We start from the raw sequence: 23115 nt of genomic DNA on the forward strand, positions 1-23115 counted from the left end.
CATAACACTCCACCCCAGCAGGTAAAAGTAGACTTATACGACAAGTTCCCAGGAAGTCCCACACAAACCCCCCTACGTGTTGCAGGGCTCCTGACAATCCTTTATTGCTATAAGTTCTCATCTGCACTAATAGTTTTGTTCTCTGAATGAAACTTGTTTCTTCTCCACCTCCATGGAGCAGCAGCTTCTAGCAAAGACAACTAGTTTGTCTTTTTTTTTTTTCAAACAGGCAATAAAGCTATTCTTTGCATTGAGGAGCTTGAACAACGGTAAAAGTAGCAGAAGAAGCCAACATCTGACCAGCCCATTCTCGGCGAACCACGGTTTGGGAATGGCTGCTTTAAAGCACCAAGCACTAATCTACAGAAACCGGACAGTGACATGGATATCAGTTAAGTGTGCAAGACCATTTCACAAACAAGCATGGAAGACAAAAACAAGAACAACCTATACATTTAGCAGATACTACTTCTGCTCTTATCTGAAAACTCAGGGCAGAGGAAGAAAAGTTTCAAAGAAGAATTTTGTGGTGAGAGGGAGAAGGTGAGAACAGTTGAGGTACAAGAGAAAAGGCTGCTCTTATCTGGGAGGCAACAAACCACTAATCAAATAGCATGCGACATACTGACATGAGGCTGTAGGAAGGGAAGTTACTTAACTTTGTAACTGGGTTCAAAGTTAAGTAACTAAGAGTATTACACTGTGGGCATGAATGTGTTCCACATGCCTGAGACCAGAGAATTCTTGCAAGTAGAATCTGTTGGGCTGCATGTGCACCCCTGCTCTCCTGGTGCTGTATAATGAGAGGGGTAGGGCGACGCAGACAGACTGCCTCTTTGGTTCCATCTCTACTGAGAATTTTGCCAATAACTGAAGCATAGGGGAAGGAGGGCGGGTACTGGAATACAGATAAGGACCTACACATCTTGAACTCCAGTTGCAAAAGTAAGTAATTTCCCTTTGTTGTTCGAGTGCTGGTCCCTGTGTATTCCACTGTGGGTGACTGACAAGCAGTACTCAGAGAGGAGGGTGAAAGGATGTAGGTGGTTTTGTTTATAAAACCTCTGTCCCAAAAAATGTGTCAGCAAAGAAGTCTTGGACCAAAGCATAATGTCTCAAGCATGTGTGGATGGAACGCGACATAGCTGTCCAGCAAACATCAAGAAGGGGCACCTCTTGGAGTAATGATAGTGAGGCCCCTTCTGACCTTGCAGAGTGAACCCTTACCCTGTGTGGGTGAGGAAGCTGTGAAAACTGATAACAGAGTAGGATACTATCACTACTAACACTATCAAAGAACGATGAGACTGCTCGTTCTGTTCAAGGCCAAAGGTGGTCGAGAAAAACTGAGGGAAGTTCACGCGCGCAGTGCTAGATAGCCTTGAGGCAGACCACGGGGGGGAGGGAGAAGAGGGAAGGAGGTGTATGCCCGGGCCAAACAGACACTGCTATCTAAAATCTCCAATTAAAGGTGCAGTGGGTGCAAATACACCTACAGCGGAGCACTGCTCTAAGAAGAATGCATGAATACCCGCAGCAGAATATACGTAAGAACTAGCACTCAAAGAAGAAAACCTCATTATAAGGTTCTAAAGTCTTACGACTCTTTTCATGCTGTAGAAAAATTAGTTAAATTATAGATCCATCGGAAAAATCTGCTCACAATAATTGATAATTTGATAACCGATCAGATCAATTACATTCAGCTTGTGTCTCTAGAGCCATAAGACTCTCTGGGCCCCATATACAGTTCTCAGAATACACGAGTCTGATTTGATTTCCTCTTGATTTACATGGTCCTAGACAGAATACTTCAAGTGTTGACCATAAGAGTGCTCTTTCCTTTATTGACATACTTGAGTCATTGTAGAGGACCACTGACACCAATCTTCCCATCCTTCAAGACCACCAGGAATAAGAAGGTGGATGATGACCTTATACCATTTCATCCAGCAACCAAAAAGGAGGGCAAGATAAATACAGAAGAAGCAACTTTTCCCTCTACAGGAGCAAAGAGGGAACAGAGAGGAGTGTAGATAGCGTTCATCAGTCACAGGATTCCAAATCATCATCATGGAGTCATCTCCAAACATTCTGATATTACATTTGCAGCAATATGGGAAGACTTTAACTTAAGAGTATAAGACAGCAGGAAACAAACACTGCAGCACAAAATCATGCCATAATTATTTTGCAGCTCTTTGGAATGACGTTTATAAAGTAGTTCTCCAGCTATTTAAGAGCTGGAGAATGATTGTTACAGCAATAGACTGTAACAGAAACAAGGGTTTGTCCCATTTCTCATATTTGTCTTAAACCGTAAGCTCCTTGGGCCAGAGGCCATGTCTGCGTATTTGTATGTTGCTTAGCACAATGAAGTCCTGATCCTGATTGTGGTTTCTAAGGATATGTCTACACTGCAATTAAAAAGCTGCGGCTGGCCCATGCCAGCTGACATGGGCTTGCAGGGATGTTTAATTGCAGTGAAGATGAATGGGCTCAGGCTGGAGCCCAGGCACTAGGATCCTGCAAGGTGAGTGGGTCCCAGAGCTCAGGCTGCAGCCTGAACATCTACACAGCAATTAAAGAGCCCCATAGGCCAAACCACATGAGCCCAAGTCAGCTGGCACAGGCCAGTCGAGGTGTCTAATTGCAGTGTAGACGTACCCTATGTGCTCCTGTAATACAACATATCATAAATCTTCAGAACTAGTGCTGAAAAACAGACATGATGCAGTTTTCTTTCTTATTTCTCTGTCTCTTTTGGGGATCAGGTTACAAGGAAAGGTGCATATTTCCAAAGTCTTTCCCAAACGAAGGCTAATGATTTTAACAGTAGATCACTCTTGTGCATGGAAAAAAGAGTCTAAGCAATAAACACACACACAATTGACCTAGTTTCTAGACCTACAGCCCAAATGTCCTGTTGAATACATTGTATGTCACAGAGCTCTAGGGTTGTATAATTTGGGAAGGAAGGAAAACAGACCAAAAGGGGCTGCATTTACTCAATTTAATCTGCTCAAACTGCCGTCCCAGATACAGAAAATTCTGGATTTGTAAAAGAGAAGATCCTATGGAAAAAATAAAAACAAAACTTCACTCCTAGAAAAATAAATTTCAGGCTGCTATTTAGGGGAAAAGGTGGAAGCCAAAGGTAACTGACAAGACTGTAGAACTGCTTCAATACTCATTTTCAGTAGAACAAGAATGAATGCCACCCAAAGATCTGGGCTGGCACAGTCATCCAGTTCCGTAGTTTCAGAATAATATAATCAATAGCTGAGGTTTTTGCCATTGAATTCAGAGGAATTTTTATGCAAGTCATTTCTCCATAACAGAAGGGGAGACTGTAAGACGAAAACATGAGTGCACAAAATAGAGGCAGACATAGAAGAGGATAAAATGTATGTGCACATTCAGGGTAATGAGCTCTAGTACACAAAGAAAGCAGAAGCTGGAGTGGTGAATGGACCTACCACCAGCACAGACCCATACAAAGTTGTGCAAGGCCCTTCAGAAGATCCTACAATTTGAGTTCATCCCTAAAACATCCAGCCCATATAACAGTAACACCAGCAAGAAGATATTTGTTCAATATCTTCTTAAATGATCTGGACGATGGTGTGGATTGCACCCTCACCAAGTTTGGAGATGGCACTAAACTGGGAGGAGAGGTAGATACGCTGGAGGGTAGGGATAGGATACAGAGGGTCCTAGGCAAATTAGAGGATTGGGCCAAAAGAAATCTGATGAGGTTCAACAAGGACAAGTGCAGAGTCCTGCACTTAGGACGGAAGAATCCCATGCACCGCTACAGACTAGGGACCGAATGGCTAGGCAGCAGTTCTGCAGAAAAGGACCTAGGGGTTACAGTGGAATAGAAGCTGGATATGAGTCAACAGTGTGCCCTTGTTGCCAAGAAGGCCAATGGCATTTTGGGATGTATAGGTAGGGGCATTGCCAGCAGATCGAGGGAAGTGATCGTTCCCCTCTATTCGACATTGGTGAGGCCACATCTGGAGTACTGTGTCCAGTTTTGGGCCCCACACTACAAGGAGGATGTGGAAAAATTGGAAAGAGTCCAGCGGAGGGCAACAAAAATGATTAGGGGACTGGAACACATGACTTATGAGGAGAGGCTGAGGGAACTGGGATTGGTTAGTCTGAGGAAGAGAAGAATGGGGGGGGATTTGATAGCCGCTTTCAATTACCTGAAAGGGGGTTCCAAAGAGGATGGATCTAGACTGTTCTCAGTGGTAGCAGATGACAGAACAAGGAGTCATGGTCTCAAGTCGCAGTGGGGGAGGTTTAGGTTGGATATTAGTAAAAACTTTTTCACTAGGAGGGTGGTGAAACACTGGAATGCGTTACCTAGGGAGGTGGTGGAATCTCCTTCCTTAGATATTTTTAAGGTCAGGCTTGACAAAGCCCTGGCTGGGATGATTTAGTTGGGGACTGGTCCTGCTTTGAGCAGGGGGTTGGACTAGATGACCTCCTGAGGTCCCTTCCAACCCTGATATTCTATGATTCTATGAAGAAGATCTAGAAAGGCCTGTCAGTTGCGGCATTAGCGATGGTACAAATGAAAGTTCTGCTCAGGTCTCTTCCTCAACTTGTATAGTTTACCTGACACTGAATGCAATGCAGTTAAATCCTGATGGGATAACGTAAAGAAGCCACTCTAGTATAAAAAAAAAAGTGTTTAACATGCCACATGGCATTTGTGAAAAATAAGAATTTCCATTTAGTTGCCCCGGGCTAATTGTTTTTAAAAGCGAATATCAAAGCAAACACAAAATATATGTTATTTTCAATACTAGAGCTTAAAAAGCCCCAAAAGGTGCTTGGCACATTACAAAATCGAAAGTCAGAAAGTAACACATTGCTGTGCCTACTTATCTTACATCTACTCCTGAGGGCATTCTGTGCCAAAATATTTAAAATTCTGCACCAAAAAAATTAAAATTCTGCAAATTTTATTTGTCAAATAAATGTGGAGGCTCCAGCATGGCACTGAGGAGCATAAGCCACTGACTGCACAGAGGTGGGAGATCACTGACCAGCTCCCCACTGGGACATGAACTCAGTGGTGAGGCTGCACCCAACCCTAACACAGTGCAAGCACTGGGCCTGCTCTAGAAATATCCCAGGGCCCTTTCCCTCCATGCCAGGTGCACCAGGTGTGGGCAGGCAGGCTCAGCAAGGCAGGATCCAAGTGTGGAGGGGCTTAATGTGGGGGAATCCAGGTGTGGTTTGAGAGGATTCTGTGTGTGGCAATCTGGCTGCGGGCAGCTCAGTGGAGGATCTGGACGCACAGCGGCTTGTTGTGGGTTCTGGGTGTAATCGTACTCTGCAGGGGGGTCCAGGTGAAGGTGGTTGAGGCTCGGGGGGGGGGGGGGGTCTGGGTGTGGAAGAATACAGCTCAGCCAGGGCGGTGGGGGAGGGCTGAGTGTGGGGGGGGGCTCAATGGGAGGTCCAGATGTTGGGAGAGTGGGGCTCAGTGGGGTGGGGATCCAGGTTCAACTGTTTAGGGCTCAGTGGGGTGGGGATCTGGATGCACGTGACTCACCACAGTGGTCCAAGTGCAGGGGGAGTGTGGCTCAGGGGGTAGGGGTGGGTTCTGAGTGTGGAGGGTGAGGCTTGGTGGGAGAATCTGAGTTTGAGGGAGTCAGGATGCATAGTGGTTGGGCAGATGGGGGAACAGCTTCCTGTAGAGGGATCCATCCCCCTGCACCTGAGGAGCAACCGGTGCAGGAAGCAGGGGATGGGGGAGTTTGCAGAGCTTCCTGCAGCCGGGGGAGAAATCTGGGGGTGGGTCTGACCTGGCCCCAGATGCTGTTCAGGAAAAGAAGAAGTCCCATCCTCCCCAGCCCAGCTCTGATCCCAGCGCAGCATAGGAGCCACCAGCTGGGTCTTGCCCAGTCCTGCCTCCTGCCCCACAATGATTTACCTCTCTGCCAGCTGCCCTGGGCACCTGAAACATGCTGCTGGGGAGGGTCACATGATTGCTCTTGTGGCTTCCCTTTCCTTCCCTGTCAGAAAGTCATTTTTCTGTGGGGAAGCAAAGAAATCTGTGGGGAACACAAATTCTGCACATGCACAGTGGCGCAGAATTCCCTCAAGAGTATCCATCCTGACATTTTGCTGAGGGAGAGAAGAGACTACATTAAGGAGACAGAAGCTGTTTCCATGCCTTCTATGAAATCTATTGCTAGTGATTCTGATCCTAAAGGCCAGTGGCATCACCGTACGACATAATTCCTCAACCAGAAAATGAACAGGATTTAGAAAAATAAAGCACCATGGCACCAATGTAGAGAGAGAGAAATCATTGAGAAAAAAAGTACTGGAGTTAAGTATGGTTTGGACAAAAGCAAATGTTCCCTCTGCTTCATGTAAACTGAAGTTCACCTCTGTTTCTATGAGTACATGGAATTCCACAGCATCTGTCAAATGGACTTGCAGCAACAATTAGCATTCCAGGCCCTACAAGTCTATTTGCCCAGTCTGGGCTGGAGGTCAGCCATATTTCAACAGTTTATTAACCAGAAGCATAAACTTCATTTATTTCTCTTCCACAACGATTTCAGCAACTTTTCCTCCCATCTCCTTTTCCCTTATAGTTCAGATGCATCAGCTCTACTTTCTGAACATCCAGTCAGAGAACTGCAGCCAGGCATCTTTAAACTTGTTTAAGAAACTGAGGTCAAGGACCAAAGAAGCAAAACCCAGAGCAGATTTTCCCAACACAGGCATTTAAGGATTACTGAGAAAAGAAGAAATTGAATAATCAATTTCCACTTCCTTCAGCCCCAATTCTCCCTTTCACCCATATATCCCTCTCACCTCTCAAGTTCTGCTATCTTTTTATCTTTATCATTCTTCTCATTTTCCATCTCCTTCAGGATTTCCAGAAGACGATCCACTTCAGCTTGAGCCTTACTGGTTTCTTCCTGGTACAGTGCCACCTCTCGCTCCAGCTGCTGGAATCGGTCATTCAGCTCTGGGCTGGCCTTGGCCTCCAGTGTAGCTTCATGAGCCTGCAAAGAAATCAGTTCAAGAACCATCTCTCACACATGTATAATATATCCACAATCATTGCAGGGCACAAAGTACCCAAATAGCTACTTCTAAATGATAAATGCATCCATTAAAATGGAAATCATCATGGGCACCAAGTTCCTGTAAGTTACACTGCATCAGTGGGATAGCTAATAGGAGATAAATAATGAAATAGATGTTTTGTACGGGTTTTTAAAGAGAGCTTTGACATTCAATTTGCACCATGCTGGAAGCTCAGAAATAAAATAAATAATTTCAAAAATTATTTTTTCCAAATATGCTTATTTAGTCTCATCTTTTCAGCACCCCAACACAAGTCTATCCTATCTATCTAGACAAACAGAAGTCTAATCTGCATCTGACCCATAACACTCCAGTGCACCCATCACCACCTGTTAGCAGCATTAACTATGCTCTTTAAAAATAAAAACTGAAGCTGATCTCCTCATGAGGAACAAAAACAGTGCAGGTTAATGGGATAATGATGTGGGGGGGAGGGAGAAATCAAGGGATAGAATTATACTTACTCATAAAAAAGGAATGTGCTTGAGAGTATATTTAGGATGTGGAGAGATGAAAGTACAAGGACTCCTAGAAATCACACTTTAGTGCACAGAGAAACACTGTAATGAGAAGGCTCAGGACAAAGTGACCCCAGCAAAGTTCCGCTGCTTTGTGTACAGGAACAGTGCGATGAATTTATTTGGAACTAAACCTTGTTCCACTGAAAAGTCACTAGAGTATTAACAGAGTGAATTTGAATCCAACAGTTCCCAAGCATGATAAAAATAAAGCGAAATGGATATACATACTGGAATTTAAACTAACAAACCAAGGATTAAATACCCAGTTAACACAGAACAGTTTTCATCATATCTGGAGGGAAGTAGGTGGAGAGGACATTTATGTGATCTTTCTACTTCTCCTTGATCCCGGAGGCTAAACTAGTTCTTGATGTAAGTAAAAGCAGTTTCAGGCCTGGTCAAACATGCTCCAGTGGATCAGAGTTTCCCAAAAGCTGCTCTGCCAGCCAAGACTACCAGAGCACACTAACACCTATGACATGGCTGATGTTTCAATTCTCTTTGCACTACTGTGGAAAGGAGATTTACAAGGTGCCATGATTTTGACCCAAAGTGTGGCAAACCTAAACCCACTATACTGGGAGTCCAAGAGCTACTTTCAAATGTAATCAAAGCTATAACTACAGCAGCATATAAATATCAGTATTAGAATCTGCTGCTTCCAAAGGAGCAAATACATTAATAGAACAAACATAAAAGGTACTATAAACAATGCGTCCTAGGAGAGATCACAAATAAGACAGTAGTGAGTTAAGCCTGATTTTTTGCCACAGACAGCCTGAATTCTTCCCTACTGAATATGGCTGTATCCCCAACCTCTCAAAATGTTTGTTTTAACAAATGCTCCTCCAGACCCTTTAAAGTAATCCAAAATACATAATCAGATAATCAGGAAATGTGAAAAAATGTAAACTGGGCTGCTAGCCAGATTATTGAGCTCTCTAATCCCAAATAAGCTATAACGGCTAATGGAGATCTATTGTCAGGAGGACTCTCCTATTTAATATTATTCTGTGTTAATAAAAACATCTTGACTATCACCCAAGAGACCCTACCGACAGAAGAAGGAAGTACATTTTCCATTTTAGAAAACGGAACAAGTCAGCGTGTCTGGTTCTGATAGAATTAGAGGGCTGTTTACACTATACACTATATTCATTACAGGTAAAGACACATAACAAATGATGTTGGTATGCAAGATACTCTCAACCACACAACGAAAATGGCATGTGATCTTGTGGAAAGTGGAAACCAGTTTGTGGTTCTGAATTACTGACTGACTTTGGTCCAATTTGTGGGTTACACAGACAATGAATTTTATATGACCATGTGTCATAAATATAAAGGGAAGGGTAACCACCTTTCTGTATACAGAACTATAAAATCCCTCCTGGCCAGAGGCAAAACCCTTTCACCTGTAAAGGGTTAAGAAGCTAGGATAACCTCGCTGGCGACTGACCAAAATGACCAATGAGGAGATAAGTTACTTTCAAAGCTGGGGGGGAAGGGGAAACAAAGGGTCTGTCTGTCTGTGTGATGCTTTTGCCGGGAACAGAAAAGGAATGGAGTCTTAGAACTTAGTAAGTAATCTAGCTAGATATGCATTAGATTTCTGTTTTGTTTAAATGGCTGGTAAAATAGCTGTGCTGAATGGAATGTATATTCCTGTTTTTGTGTCTTTTTGTAACTTAATGTTTTGCCTAGAGGGATTCTCTGTGTTTTGAATCTGATTACCTGTAAGGTATTTACCATCCTGATTTTACAGAGGTGATTCTTTTACTTTTTCTTTAATTAAAATTCTTCTTTTAAGAACCTGATTGCTTTTTCATTGTTCTTAAGATCCAAGGGTTTGGGTCTGTGCTCACCTATGCAAATTGGTGAGGATTTTTATCAAGCCTTCCCCAGGAAAGGGGGTGTAGGGTTTGGGGGGATATTTTGGGGGGAAGACATCTCCAAGTGGGCTCTTTCCCTGTTCTTTGTTTAACACGCTTGGTGGTGGCAGCATAAGGTCCAAGGACAAAAGGTAAAAGTTTTTACCTTGGGGAAGTTTTAACCTAAGCTGGTAAGAATAAGTTTAGGGGGTCTTTCATGCAGGTCCCCACATCTGTATCCTAGAGTTCAGAGTGGGGAAGGAACGTTGACACCATGTCTTAAATCCTATTGTATTCAGTTATCATACAAGAGAGAAAGCCAATGCATTTAGGTTTTTCACAAATGTGCATAAAGATGTAGAAGAGCAGAAATTGGATATAATCCCAATTTAACACTATGGGCACCCTTCAACAGCACATTTTTTACACTGAAAAAGGAAATTCAAATACAAACAATACATTCCCATAATATACAAAGAAGGAAAAAGTGTACAATTAAGGTATAATCCACTAATTTAATCTTCAGTGTACAATGGAACACAGTAATAAAGGCATTAAGGCAGCTCTTCCATTGTGCCTGGGTACCAGAAGCAGCATGGTTCGGTAGTCAGATTTAGAGACTGGAAATAACATAAGGATTCTATTATGGACATTGACTTGCTGTGAAAGATGAGAAAAGTAATTTAATCTTTCTTTGTCTGGATTTTCTCATCGGTAAAATCGGGATAACAGTCAGAGTTATAAAGCACTCAGATTCTTGAAAGAAAGGGATGATCAAGTATTAATGAGAACACAAGTCTTTCTCCTTTTTAAATGTGTAATTCATAGCCTATTTGTCACAATCTAACTCACATTATCACAACTGTACGATAGCAAACAATACAAACAATGCAAAAAGTTTCATTTATAGACTCATTTTCACACATAAAACTTTTTTGAACATTGCTTTTGGACTAAAATCAACCATGTTTCATCTCTGTTCAATGGCGAGTTTTGGAGGGGCAGTTTGAACAAAAGTTGAACAGAGGGGCAGTTTGAACATAGCTATCTGAGTTATGCAAGGATAACAATAAAAAACACCGTTTTCTCCTAATTCCTAAAATTACCACAAATTTTCTCCCATACACAGGAGTCAAAAATAGCTTTAAAATGGCATGTAGATAATCTTCACTGAGGAGCATATTCACAAGCAAATTTGAAGGAAAAAAACCCTGACCAGATTATAAAAAACTGAAAGTAACTAAAAATATTTCTTTTGTTCTGGGTGGATAGATCACTGTACATTCTCCCTCCCAGGCCTTATCAATGACTCAGCTGACACAGGATATGCTGCACTCAAGCTGCTCCTGTATGCTCATTTCCATTATGGCTACTGTAAAGAGCTCAGTGAAGAAAATAGCAAAGTACTGAAAAGAAGCCCCAGTGCTTTAACTTCAGGAACAATCAACAGGAGAAAATCCTACGTGTTAAAATATTGTTTATCCCAATAATTTATGCTTTTGCCATAATTTTTGCTCGATGTAATATTTGGCAAATTCTAAACTTTAAAATAACTGTCTTCTTCTATTACCAAGGAAGAGCCAACATAAATTATTGTGCTGGTGTCCTGTAAACCCAGCTTTGAAGAACAGAGTTTTCAGGCAAAGATGGTACCTGCGGCAAAATTTGAAATTTATGGCTTGAATACACAACTTTTTTGTACCGCTTTAACTATATCTGTTTGAAACCTGTATAGTTAACGTGGTACAACCCTTAAGAGTTATAAATTTAGTGGAATAAGCTACACCACTATAAGTACCTTTATACTGATATAACTGTGTCCACACTAGGGTTTGCACTAATTTAACTATTTTGATTAAAAAAAAAAAATCCAGACTCCTAACCAAAATAGTTGAATTAGTACAAAACTTTGTGCAGACCAGGTCTTACTCCTCCCCCATGCTGTTTACTTCAAGGATGAAGAAACTTCTCTCTTTCCACTCCATCTTCTCATCATCTGATTCTCCATCATCTCACGGAGGTGCAAGCTTCAAACATTAATTGAGACTCAAACATCAACATTAAGTACAAGAAATTTCATTTTTTAGCCCTCTTTGGACAGTTTTTACATTTAAATGTAATAAAAAAGGAATGATGCACAGTGACCATTAAAAAAGAATATCAAAAATATGTTCAAGGCAGTTACAAAGAGGGTGGTGATCAACTGTTCTCCATAGCCACTAAAACTAGGACAAGTAATCACCTTAGTCAGCCCACAGCAGGGGAGATTTAGGTTAGATAGCAGGAAAAAAAATTCTAACTCTAAGGATAGTTAAATATGAGGTTACACCAAGAGAGGTTGTAGAATCCCCATAACTGAAGGTTTTTAAGAATCGGTTAGAAAACCACTGGTCAGGAATGGTCTAGGTATACTTGATCCTGCCTCAGCATAGGAGTATGAACTAGATAATTTCTTGATGTCCCTTCCAACTCTACTATTCTATAATTCTGTGAAATGCAAGAAAGTTGAAATTTCTATTGCCAAGTTAACCTGGCCATGTTGCACATTCTATATATTTCTGGTATACCGTCTTTTCCTGCTGTTACATTGATTTTTTTAAAATAAAAATAGCTCTTCAATGTGGTATTTAAATACTGCACAAAATACTCCAAGTATAGTGCCTCCAATGTTCCCACTAATATTTTCCACCCATGTACGGAATGAATTTTGTGTTATGTACAGCACCAATATCGAGGTAATGTGCGGATGTGCACCACCAGTACAAACAAAAAACCTAAATATATATTTTTAAACAGTTCATAGGTATGGAAGAAGAAAGAAAGAATATTAAACCAAGGAATAATTAACAAGGAGCACTGCTTAAGATGTTTGTTTAATATGAAATCAAATAAAAAGAAAATTAACACTGCCCTTGGAGTACATGTATTTTATCATCCTTTCTAACAACTCAAGCTAGTAAACACACCAAAATGTGACATAGTGAAAACAGCTATTTAAACAAAACAAAGTGATGGCCATTAAGTGTAAGCATAAAAAATATGCACCAGAGGCCCAATTTAATAACCTACTCCTACCATAGATCACTAAGTCTTCATGGAAAGCTGCTCTCAAAAAATGAAGCATCTTCCAAAACACTAGCATGCTACCGACTTTTGCAGTTCCCAAAACTATCCCTCTTGCATGCATGTTATCTGCATACATAGCTCAGCTTTAAGATGCTATACAAATCTGAGTCAACTAGAAATAGTCATGCTCTCATTGCAAATATTAATACAATATTTTTTGATACTGGAAAGGAGAGTAAAGGGCATTCGCTCAGGCCTATACAATTCCTATGGGATGTCAACTCTTAATTTGATTAATACTTCACACACATAGAAAAGTAAAAATAAGTAATAAAGCAACACAGACAGCAAACAAAACCACAAACAAAAAGAACGAGGAGTACTTGTGGCAGCTTAGAGACTAACAAATTTATTTGAGCATAAGCTTTCGTGGGCTAAAGTCCACTTCATTAGATGCATGTAGTGGAAAATACAGTAGGAAGATATATATATAACACTTGAAATACGAAGAGAAGTAAAACATCAAGTGGTTGGTTGGGTATTTTGAATGAGTGTTTAGGACCCATGCTGTGCAAGTGCAATAGACCCTTTAGAAACAGACAAGGTTAAGGTTCTCCTGGTTTCTCATTGTGTGTATGTCACCAACTTAAAAACTCAGAGTAGGCTTATTAAGTTTTTACAAGACCCTTAAGTAAAGGGAGCACCTTAACACATGGCTTTGGAGTTTGCAGACAGATCCCTGCTTAACAGAGCTTGCAAATAAGGTCTTCATCATGCAAAACACCTAAGCACCAAACCTAGTGCTTGCTACTTATGAGTCAATGGGAGTACTAAGAGCCAGAACTATACCAGATAGCAAAGATCTGGCCTTAAGAATTTCCAATACCTCTCTCTGCATGGAGTGCAGGCCACTTGCTGGAATCTTCTGCATATATCTCTCAATCAATTCTTTGCCATTGCAAGAGCCTCAAGAAGTGGTGCACCTCAGGGCTTGTTTACACTTGAAACACTGCAGCTACATTGCTGTAGTGCTTCAGCGTAGACGCTACCTAGGCCAATGGAGGGGTTCTCCCATCAGCATAGGTAATCCACCTCCCTGAAAGTAATTCTTCCATTGATCTAGTGCTGTCTACATTAGGAGTTAGATTGGCTTAATTATAAAGCCGAAGGCTGTGTATTTTTCACTCCCCTCAGCGACATAGCTGGGTGAAACTAACCTTTTAGTGTAGACCAGACCTCAGTCCCTATCTGTGACATAACAGTTTAGTTTCCTGCAGGCTGTAATACTTTGGTCTAATTTCAGCTGGTGGGTTTAGTGTGTGCGTACTGGGTAGTGTTGATGGCCTGTGATATACTGGAGATCAGACTAGATGATCTGGTGATCTCTTCTGGCCTTAAACTCTATGACTATTAGCAAGATTGGAACCTTTAGATCCACTATGCAGATCTCTGCCACTTGAGCTAACTAATAGCTGTAGTAGGCGGTCATCCTTTATGTGGACCAAATCAAGAGGGAGATGAGAGACAGACTTTGCAAGTGAGTTTCACAGATACTTGCTGACATCAGAGGAATTATGAGACTCAGGAATCTTGAATTCTGTTACAGGCTCTGGAGAGAAATGGGCTCTATGTGGCACAGATTCCTTTGTCCATTCCCTGACGCAAGACCCCTTCTCTACCATCACCTTGAACCTGCTGTTTCTCCAGTCCTGTACCTCTTCCCCACTCCTGACTCCTCCTCCCAGTCCCATGCTCTTCATCAAGCCACTCCCAGTCTCCATTGCTCACGCTCCTCATCCAAATTCAAGTCTTCTTGCTCAGTCAGTCCTAATCTCACCCAACTACACTCCCCACAGTCCAAGCCTCCTCTCCCCCCGAGTCCCAATCCCCCAGCCCTTCCCAGTCCCCCAGCCCAGATCCTAGTCTCCAAATCTCCTTGTTCAGCCAGTCCCAGTCTCCCAGTCCTTGGCTCCTCATTCAATCTCTGTCTCCCTCCTAGTTCGCCCATCCCGTCTCTCTGTCCTCTTGTCTAGCCAGCCACAGTCCACCCCAACAGCTCCCATTCTCTTTGCCCTACCAATCCCCAGTTTCTGCCCCACCCCAACTCACAGTGAAAGTTTCCCTGTCCTTGCCACTGCCAGCCTCCCAACCCAGTTTCTGCCTACATCCTGGCACCTTATCCTAATCTACTCTCTCCAACACACAGACACACACAGTTCTGACACTTGTCCCCTCTGCATCCGGATAAGTCAGCTGCCTGGCCCCAGAAGGGTGGCCATTGGGATAGACATGGTCCCTGCTCTCAATTCAGAAGCGCAGACCTAAACCAGAATGCAGCAGCCCAAAGCTTCAATTGCAGAGAAGGTCTCTGTCAGCAGCAGGCTGGAACATGCTCATTGTGGACGGAATCTTAGGGGAATTTAGCTGCTAAGATCTAAGAAGTCTCTACTGAGCATGTGCAAACTGTGATTTTTCAAAAGCTTATAACAAGGCCAAATTTGAGTGGATAAATACAGGGCTGACAAGGCAGATTTTTGACACAAAGGCTGACCCTCTGCCAAATTTCAAGTCCCTGCTCCAAAAGCATAGGATCACCTGAGCTTTTAAAAGAAAAGGTTGCCAGAATTTTTTAACATGGGCAAAACAATGTATATTTTTTCCAATCTTCATTCTGGGAACTACCGAACCATTTTGGCTGAAATTTTCCAAAAACAAATTCAGTTGTATAACATACTACCTCTGAGAAAGAAATGTTACCTCTTATGAAATAACTTTATCCTTCACATTTTATATTCAGGTTTCAGAGTAACAGCCATGTTAGTCTGTATTCGCAAAAAGAAAAGGAGTACTTGTGGCAACTTAGAGACTAACCAATTTATTTGAGCATGAGCTTTCGTGAGCCACAGCTCACTTCATCGGATGCATACCGTGGAAACTGCAGCAGACATTATATACACACAGAGATCATGAAACAATACCTCCTCCCACCCCACTGTCCTGCTGGTAATAGCTTATCTAAAGTGATCATCAAGGTGGGCCATTTCCAGCACAAATCCAGGTTTTCTCACCCTCCAACCCCCCCCACACAAACTCACTCTCCTGCTGGTAATAGCCCATCCAAAGTGACCACTCTCTTCACAATGTGTATGATAATCAAGGTGGGCCATTTCCTGCACAAATCCAGGTTCTCTCACCCACCTGCAAAAACCACACACACAAACTCACTCTCCTGCTGGTAATAGCTCATCCAAAGTGACCACTCTCCCTACAATGAAGCACCCTTAGCATGGAAGGCAGAATAATTGATCTCAGCACCACACAGCAAATGGAAGCAGCAGCAAAAGACAAAGAGGAATGGAAAAGACTGGTTTCCACTCTGCATGCTGACAGTGGCGCAGGAACTGCATCTCTTTTAGGAAATATTTTATTATGAATTTCCTGATCTTTGTGCAAGGAAGATGTCAGAATATTTCATTAATGTCTATTATTTGCATGTAGTATACATTTTAATAAACGTAGTCATTGGGAGTTTTGTGCTCCAAGTAGCTTAACAATTGTTCTTCTCTCCAGAATTCCCCACACACCTCTTTCTCCAAGTCTGAACATGTGAGAATAACTTTTTTTCCAGATTTACTACTTGTTTCTACTATCCAGTCAATTCTTAATAGGGAGAATGACAGAAAAACTGTGCCTCATAAAACATCAGGAAAAAAATGGTTTGTTACTGTAACACTCTGTGCCCCAAAGAGACACTCTGCACCCCATATTCACCATTGGTGATAGAATTATGATGTATTTTGTATAAAGAATACCTTGTGAGGTATCATTTTAAAAGTCTTAATCCTTAATTAATATTTAAAGAACATTAATATTCTGTTAAGTTGTATGTGCTATCATTGTATATGAAGTTTCACTATGTATGTACCACTGAAACATGTTGTGAGGTTGGGAACACCCACAAGCAGTCTTTCAGATACAACAATAAAAAGGCCAAACAACGTTGATGGCTCATTGAGGAGAATACAAACACTCAGAAGGATTACTCCAGGAACTGTGAACAATGGAAACTTCTCAGAGATAGCACATACTCAAGGGAGACTATTTGAGTCTTGTCACAGCAAAAGATCTTTCCAGCAAGTTGGAAGATATAAAGGGGGAAGTAACATCATGACTTGGCCTGGTTAGAGCAGGAGTCAAAAGTCAGAAACCTGGAGGTCAGAATCAGACAGGCCAGAGGGCAAACCAGGCATCAGATGTCAGGAGGCAGGCAGGCAGGCTCAGGTTATCAAGAGACCAGCAGCATTGTGCAGATTGTGAAGGAGCAACAGTCCTGAAATAGGGAGAACCCAGCTGCATAGACAGCTTTCTGTTTCTGTGCTTGGGTTAGATAGAGGCTGGGGACCAATCAGGACCCCCAGGATTCCAGCAATCAGATCCCAGGACTGGAGTTCTCTTTTGGAGTTCAGCTGCTATTCTAGCAGCTGTTACCTGGTCAGTGAGTGGCAGGCTGAGACTGCCTAACTTTTAAGAGGCCTGTGGACCTAGGTTCAAGACATGTAGTCCCTGACAAAGGGTGACCATCCTGAACTGGGAAAAGAAGCCTTTCCCCCTGTGTTGGTAAGGAATCTCTTCTATCACTCCCAATTTCCAAAGAGACTATACTTCTTGAAGTAATAGAGTCTTATGAGATAGCGGCCTGAAAGGGGATGGGGAAAATGGGGTTGGGAAGAGGGAGGGAGGTGAATTGGATAATATATCCCTCTTTTAATGTGCTGAGCCACACTTGCCAGATGTGATGTTTGCCCAAGCAGGGTGGAAGAGGAACAGGCATGTTTCACAGGTAGGAGATATGGTTAGCAAATTAGTCAAAATGACTGCCTGGAGATTGCAGCTGTCTGGTGAGAAGGGCCTCCCATAGACGAAGGCAGCTGGAAAGATCAAGGAGGTCTTAACCTTCTCTTTGAAGAATATGGCCTAAACTGTTTCATCTGTTTTGTTGGAAAATCGTTTTCCTCATGGAAATTGCAGTGGCCATGGAACATAAGGCCCATCAGAGATGTCAATATCTGCTTGAACTGGCTTGTTTCTCCTTGTGTAACTATTTCTCACCAGACTTGTGCCTTGAATCAAGAGCAGTTGGAGACACAAAATTGGGAGGTATAGCCAATATGGAGGAGGATCAGAATACCATACAAGAAGATTTGGATGACCTTGTTAACTGGAGTAATGGAAATGGGATGAAATTTAACAGTGCAAAATGAAAGTTCATGCATTTAGGGACTAACAACAAGAATGCTTGCTTTAAACTGGGGACTCATCAGTTGGAAGTGCCAGAGGAGGAGAAAGACCTGAATATAGTAGTTGATCACAGTGTTAAAAAGGCTAATGGAATCCTAGAATGCATTAAGCAAGGTATTTCCAGTTAGAGACAGGAAGTGTTAGTACCATTATACAAGGCACTGGTGAGACCTCATTTTGATATTGGTCTCTCATATTTAAGAAAGATGAATTCAAACTGGAACAGGTGCAGAGAAGGGCTACTAGGATGATGCAAGGAATAGAAAACCTACTGTATGAGAGGAGACTCAGAGCTTGGCTTGTTTAGCCTAACCAAAGAAGGCTGAGGGGAGATATAATTACTTTCTATAAATACATCAGAGCAGGAGTGGACAAACTTTTTGGGCCGAGGGCCACATCTGGGTAGGGAAATTGTATGCAGTACCAGGGCAGGGGGTTGGGGTGCGGGAGGGAGTGTGGGGTGTGGGAGGGGATGCGGCGTGCAGGAACGGGCTCAGGGCAAGGGATTGGGGCAAAGGAGGGGTGTGGAGTGTATGAGGGGGCCCAGGGAAGGGGGTTGGGGTGCAGAAGGGGTGAGGAGTGCAGGAGGGGGCTCAGGGCAGGATTGCAGATTGCGGGGGGAGCTCAGGGCAGGGAGTTGGGGTGCGGGAGGGGTGCGGGGTGCAGCAGGGGGCTCATGACAGGGAGTTGGGCTGCAGGAGGGGTGCAGGCAGAGGGCTTAGGGCAGGGAGTTGGGGTGCAGGAAGGGTGCGAGGTGCAGGCAGGGGGCTTAGGGCAGTGAGTTGTGGAGTGGGGTGCAGGAGGAGTTCGGGCTCTGGAGTGGCAGTGGCGCACACCAGGGCCAGGGCAGGCTCCCTGCATGTCTTCCCTGACCCCATGCCGTGCTGTGCTGTGCCGTGCCGCTCCGGGAAGCGGCCAGCACCACGTCCCTGCGCATCCCCTGTGGGAGGGGGAGGCACAGGGCTCCGCATGCTGCCCTTGCCACACCTCCAGGTTCCTCCCCTGAAGCTCCCACTGGCCGTGGTTCCCCATTCCCGGCCAATGGGAGCTGCAGGGGGCGGTGCCTGGAGGCAAGGGCAACACACAGAGCCCTCGGTCCCAGGAACGCGGTGCCGGCCACTCCTGAGAGCGGTGCAGGGCCTGCAGCACCACACAGGGGCAATCCCATGGGCCGGATCCAAAACCCTGATGGGCCGGATCTGACCTGTGGGCCGTAGTTTGCTCACCCCTGCATCAGAGGGATAAATACCAGGGAGGGAGAGAAGTTATTTAAGTTAAGCGTCAATGTGGACACAAGAACAAAATGGCTATAACCTGGCCATCAACAAGTTTAGGCTCGAAATTAAACAAAGGTTTCTAACCAGCCTTCCAAGGGGAGCAGTGGGGGCGAAAACCTAACCGGCTTTAAGACTGAGCTTGAAAAGTTTATGGAGGGGATGGTATGATGGAACTGTCTATGATGGCATGTGGCCCATCAATGACTGCCAGTAGCAAAAATCCCCTAATGCTGGAGATGGGATACTGGATGAGGAGGGCTCTGAGTTACTACAGAGAATTCTTTCCCAGGTATCTGCCTCGTGGGTCTTGCCCACATGCTCAGGTCTAACTGATCTCCATATTTGGGGTCAGGAAGGAATTTTCCCCCAGCTCAGATTGACTGAGACCATGGGGGTTTTCCACCTTCCTCTGCAGCATGGGGCACAGGTTACTTGCCAGTTTAAACAAATGTCAGTAGTGAATTCTGTTACTTGAAGTCTTTAAACCATGATTTGAGGACTTCAGTAACTCAGCCAGAGGTGATGGGGCTATTTCAGGAGTGGGTGAGGTTCTGTAGCCTGCAATGTGCAGGAGGTGAGACTAGACGATCACAATGGTACCTTCTGACCTTAAACTCTACGAGTCAAAGTAAATACTACAGGTAGCTCCAACTCTACCCACAGGTGGTGAGAAAGAAATGAGCAGGAGGTGGTGGACATGTCCTTTTTATGCCCTTGTCTAAGAGCATGAGGAGAGAAGGGACACAAGAGCTGCCTGGTGGTACTGCTGGCAAAAGTTTGTCTTCAACAGAGGAGGTGACCTTGACCCTTGCTTTCATTGGATCCCAGTGTATCCCCCATACCCAAATCGCAAACACCTGCAGTGGAAGATATATGTGTACAATCACCAAGAATAACCTCCCGAAACCTCTCAAAATACTTCTCATGTGTATTTATACACAAATACAAACCGATTTTCACTAAACGCTGTCAAAACCAGTAGAGATCCCACTTCTCTAAGAGGTTTAAAAATATGATTAATATAAAAAAAAACAAGGAAAGTCTCTGATGCAAAGCATCTTGGATATTGTGATTTTCAATGTGAAGACCTTATTCCACAAAACTTCCCTGCAAAGAACTCTCACTAACTTCAAGTAGAGGGCTTCCATAATTGGGGCCAGAGCTAAACCAACATAGCATCAGCAGGAACAATGGTTATCCAAGTACTTTACGTTACAGTGAGGAGGTAGGTTGCTAATCATCATCTTTCAATGCACTGATGTGAGTGATTAACCAGAATGCTTTTTTTGTACAAGAGGCCTTACGTGTGTGGAAATTCTACTGCAATCTTGCAGTGACAATGCACAGACAGCAAAGTGACAGAAATGCTACAGGATGCCACAAGCAACTGACATGAGGGGAAACAAAAGGGTTGCACTACGTCAAACTGCCCAAATAGAAAGTGAAGCTAAGCAAAAGTTGCAAAACAAGTACAAGCATCTTTCAAGGTTATTTTGAGCACAGCTGCTCAGGCATTTGAAATCCCTTCTCCCACCCTTATTTTCTATACACACTCCCAAAATACCTCACCAAAAATTGTGTGTGTTGATCCAGGAATATGAAGGCACAAGTGAATATTCATGCAACACATACAAAAACAAATGGGGCTGGCAATGTCCCTCCTGTTTGCCAGGACACTTACTGGCTTGGCTGGATGAGTCAATAAAACTTCAGGATGCTAAAGGGAGAAAAAAGATAGAAAAAAGAGGGGGAAATTGGGAAAAAGGAAGAGTGAGAGAGAAAAAAAGGTGTAACAACAAAACGATTTAAAGACAGATGTAAACACATTCATTTATAATAGCACTTAAAATTGTGGTGTTTAGTAATAAATCCTAACAACTTTGAAATATTATAGAATTTGACCGCTTAACCCTTGGCATTGTCAGAACTCAGGGCTTTATCCTAAAATTCATGCCCCCTCTCTTACCAGCTGTTTCTACCCAACCCTCAAACACTTTGCTGTTTTATGCTGCATTCAGGCTTACAGATGACACATCGAATAGCTTAACAGATTGGGCAGCACTTTTATTTCTAATGCCTCATTTAGATCAATTATCAAATAAGTAAGTGGTTCAGGAAATTATCTTGAAGAACAACAAAACAATGATGAACATAGATGATGGAAAAGAAAAATTACAGAAAGCCCAATTTCCCTTGTAACCATTCTCTAGCTTTCTTTCCTGGGTTGCTGAACCAAGCACATTAGGCCTGTTTCTTTTTTAATAAATGAATCACTATTACCAAAATTGAATATTAATCAGCTGTGAATGAAATATAGCACTTTTCTTCTAATCTACAAGTGTATCTGTAAGATTTCTAAGTCATGACAGGAAACACTTTTTCACAAAGAGAAAAGCCCTAGAGACCAAGTCAGACTCATCTGAGTCAGATCCTACGAAACCCACAACTTGGATGAACACTTCATGAATTTATGGCTTCACATATTCTCTCTCCCTGGAAAGATATTACATCCTTTAACTGAAGCAAGGACATCATAGCAGAAGAGACTCTCAAGAGTATGCCCAAAGCATTGACTTGCTAACTCTGGAGGGGATTTTCCTGCCACAGAGCCAATGTTAGCATTCTCCTCTGGTTCAGAGCCTCTAAAACTGCTCTGGATGGGGAATTTTGCTACCAGCTGCTGCAGGATTCTTATCTTCACCAAGGTCAGTGGGCCCCTTCCAAATAGGCTTATCTCTGAGCAGAAAAAGCTCTTGGCTCAGTGGCTGTAGACAGAGAAGATATGCACTGACAACAACTATAGGAGAGGATGCGCTCCTCCTTGGAGACTATTTTATTGCTGTTAGGTCTCCCCAGGCAGACAAAAAGCACTTCACACTAGAGGAAAAAGGCAACAAGTAGGAGAAGCTGGAAAAGAGAACACTCAGAACTAAGGGGAAAAGATTATCACTTGAACAATCCCCCAGCAGGAAGGAGGCATATATATTTGAAAATGAAATTTTCCTAAAGGTGATATTGCACAGCTCTGCAGAGGCAAACAATTTTGAAGAGAAACTTTTGGACCAGGGCCCCATATGGCTTATCACCTACCCTGACACTTCAGCTTCTTTCATCACACCAAAAATGGAGACCTGGTCCATAAGCATAGCTCATTGGAATGCAAACTCAAGAGAGACCATGGTGTCCTTTCAGCATTCAGAAGCTCCTGTACTACTTTTTCCTCCCACTTTTTTTTGTCCGTACTGTTGGCAAACAGCTCAACAGTTCTCAGTACAGGAGTGAATGATGGCAAAGGGATTAGTGTTCAGAATACAGAGATCTGTATAGTCACAAGACCATTACTGAAAAACAAGGATACAGTGATTATGAAAATAGCTGCATTCAGATTGGCTAACTATTGTTGCTACCCAGAAAGAGTACAAGAATCCAGATGAAATAGAGTAACTGTTAAGGAAACAAATAGAAACCATGAAAATCAGACTCCTAAAAATCAGAGTTCAGGGGACTGCATAACTAGGAAAAAAATACAAGTGATATCAATAACTTTGCAGCACTGCTTGCACTCTAGTGACAGAGACTACTCCATTTTACTATAATGTTAAATACCTTCCACACCAGAAGTGGAAGCCTGTAGTGACTATGTTGATTTCTTAAAGGAGTATGTAAAATTTAGAGATTAACGAATGATTTCTCAAAAGGACTGACAAAGGATTAATCTCCTTCACCTGATGGCCCAACAGTTTCACCTTTGCTGCCACGGTCATGACTTTTAGGACACTATATTTCATCTTATTTGAAACTGTTTAAATTATGGATTGGAAACATAACTAAGGGAAACAATTTGACAAGAGAGAGATCACTATTCAAACTGCAATTGGGTTGTGTTGAAAGGAGATTCCCTTGATCTGTGCAGTTTAGGAACTCCACGAGGAGAGAGAGAGAGAGAGACTGACT

General features: G+C 42.9%; 1 protein-coding gene across 6 annotated transcripts in view; it reads right to left on the reverse strand.

The window, feature by feature from the left end:
- ERC1 (ELKS/RAB6-interacting/CAST family member 1) overlaps positions 1–23115 on the reverse strand; it is a 546576-nt gene that overhangs the window by 311561 nt on the left and 211900 nt on the right. For all 6 annotated transcript variants that reach the window (XM_084634612.1, XM_084634613.1, XM_084634610.1 and 3 more), the window contains one exon: positions 6850–7043. In XM_084634612.1, coding sequence (XP_084490738.1) covers positions 6850–7043 — 194 coding nt within the window. The remainder of the gene's footprint in view (positions 1–6849; positions 7044–23115) is intronic.

Source organism: Lepidochelys olivacea, assembly GCF_965140295.1.
Source record: "Lepidochelys olivacea isolate rLepOli2 genome assembly, chromosome: 1".
Lineage (NCBI taxonomy): Eukaryota > Metazoa > Chordata > Testudines > Cheloniidae > Lepidochelys > Lepidochelys olivacea.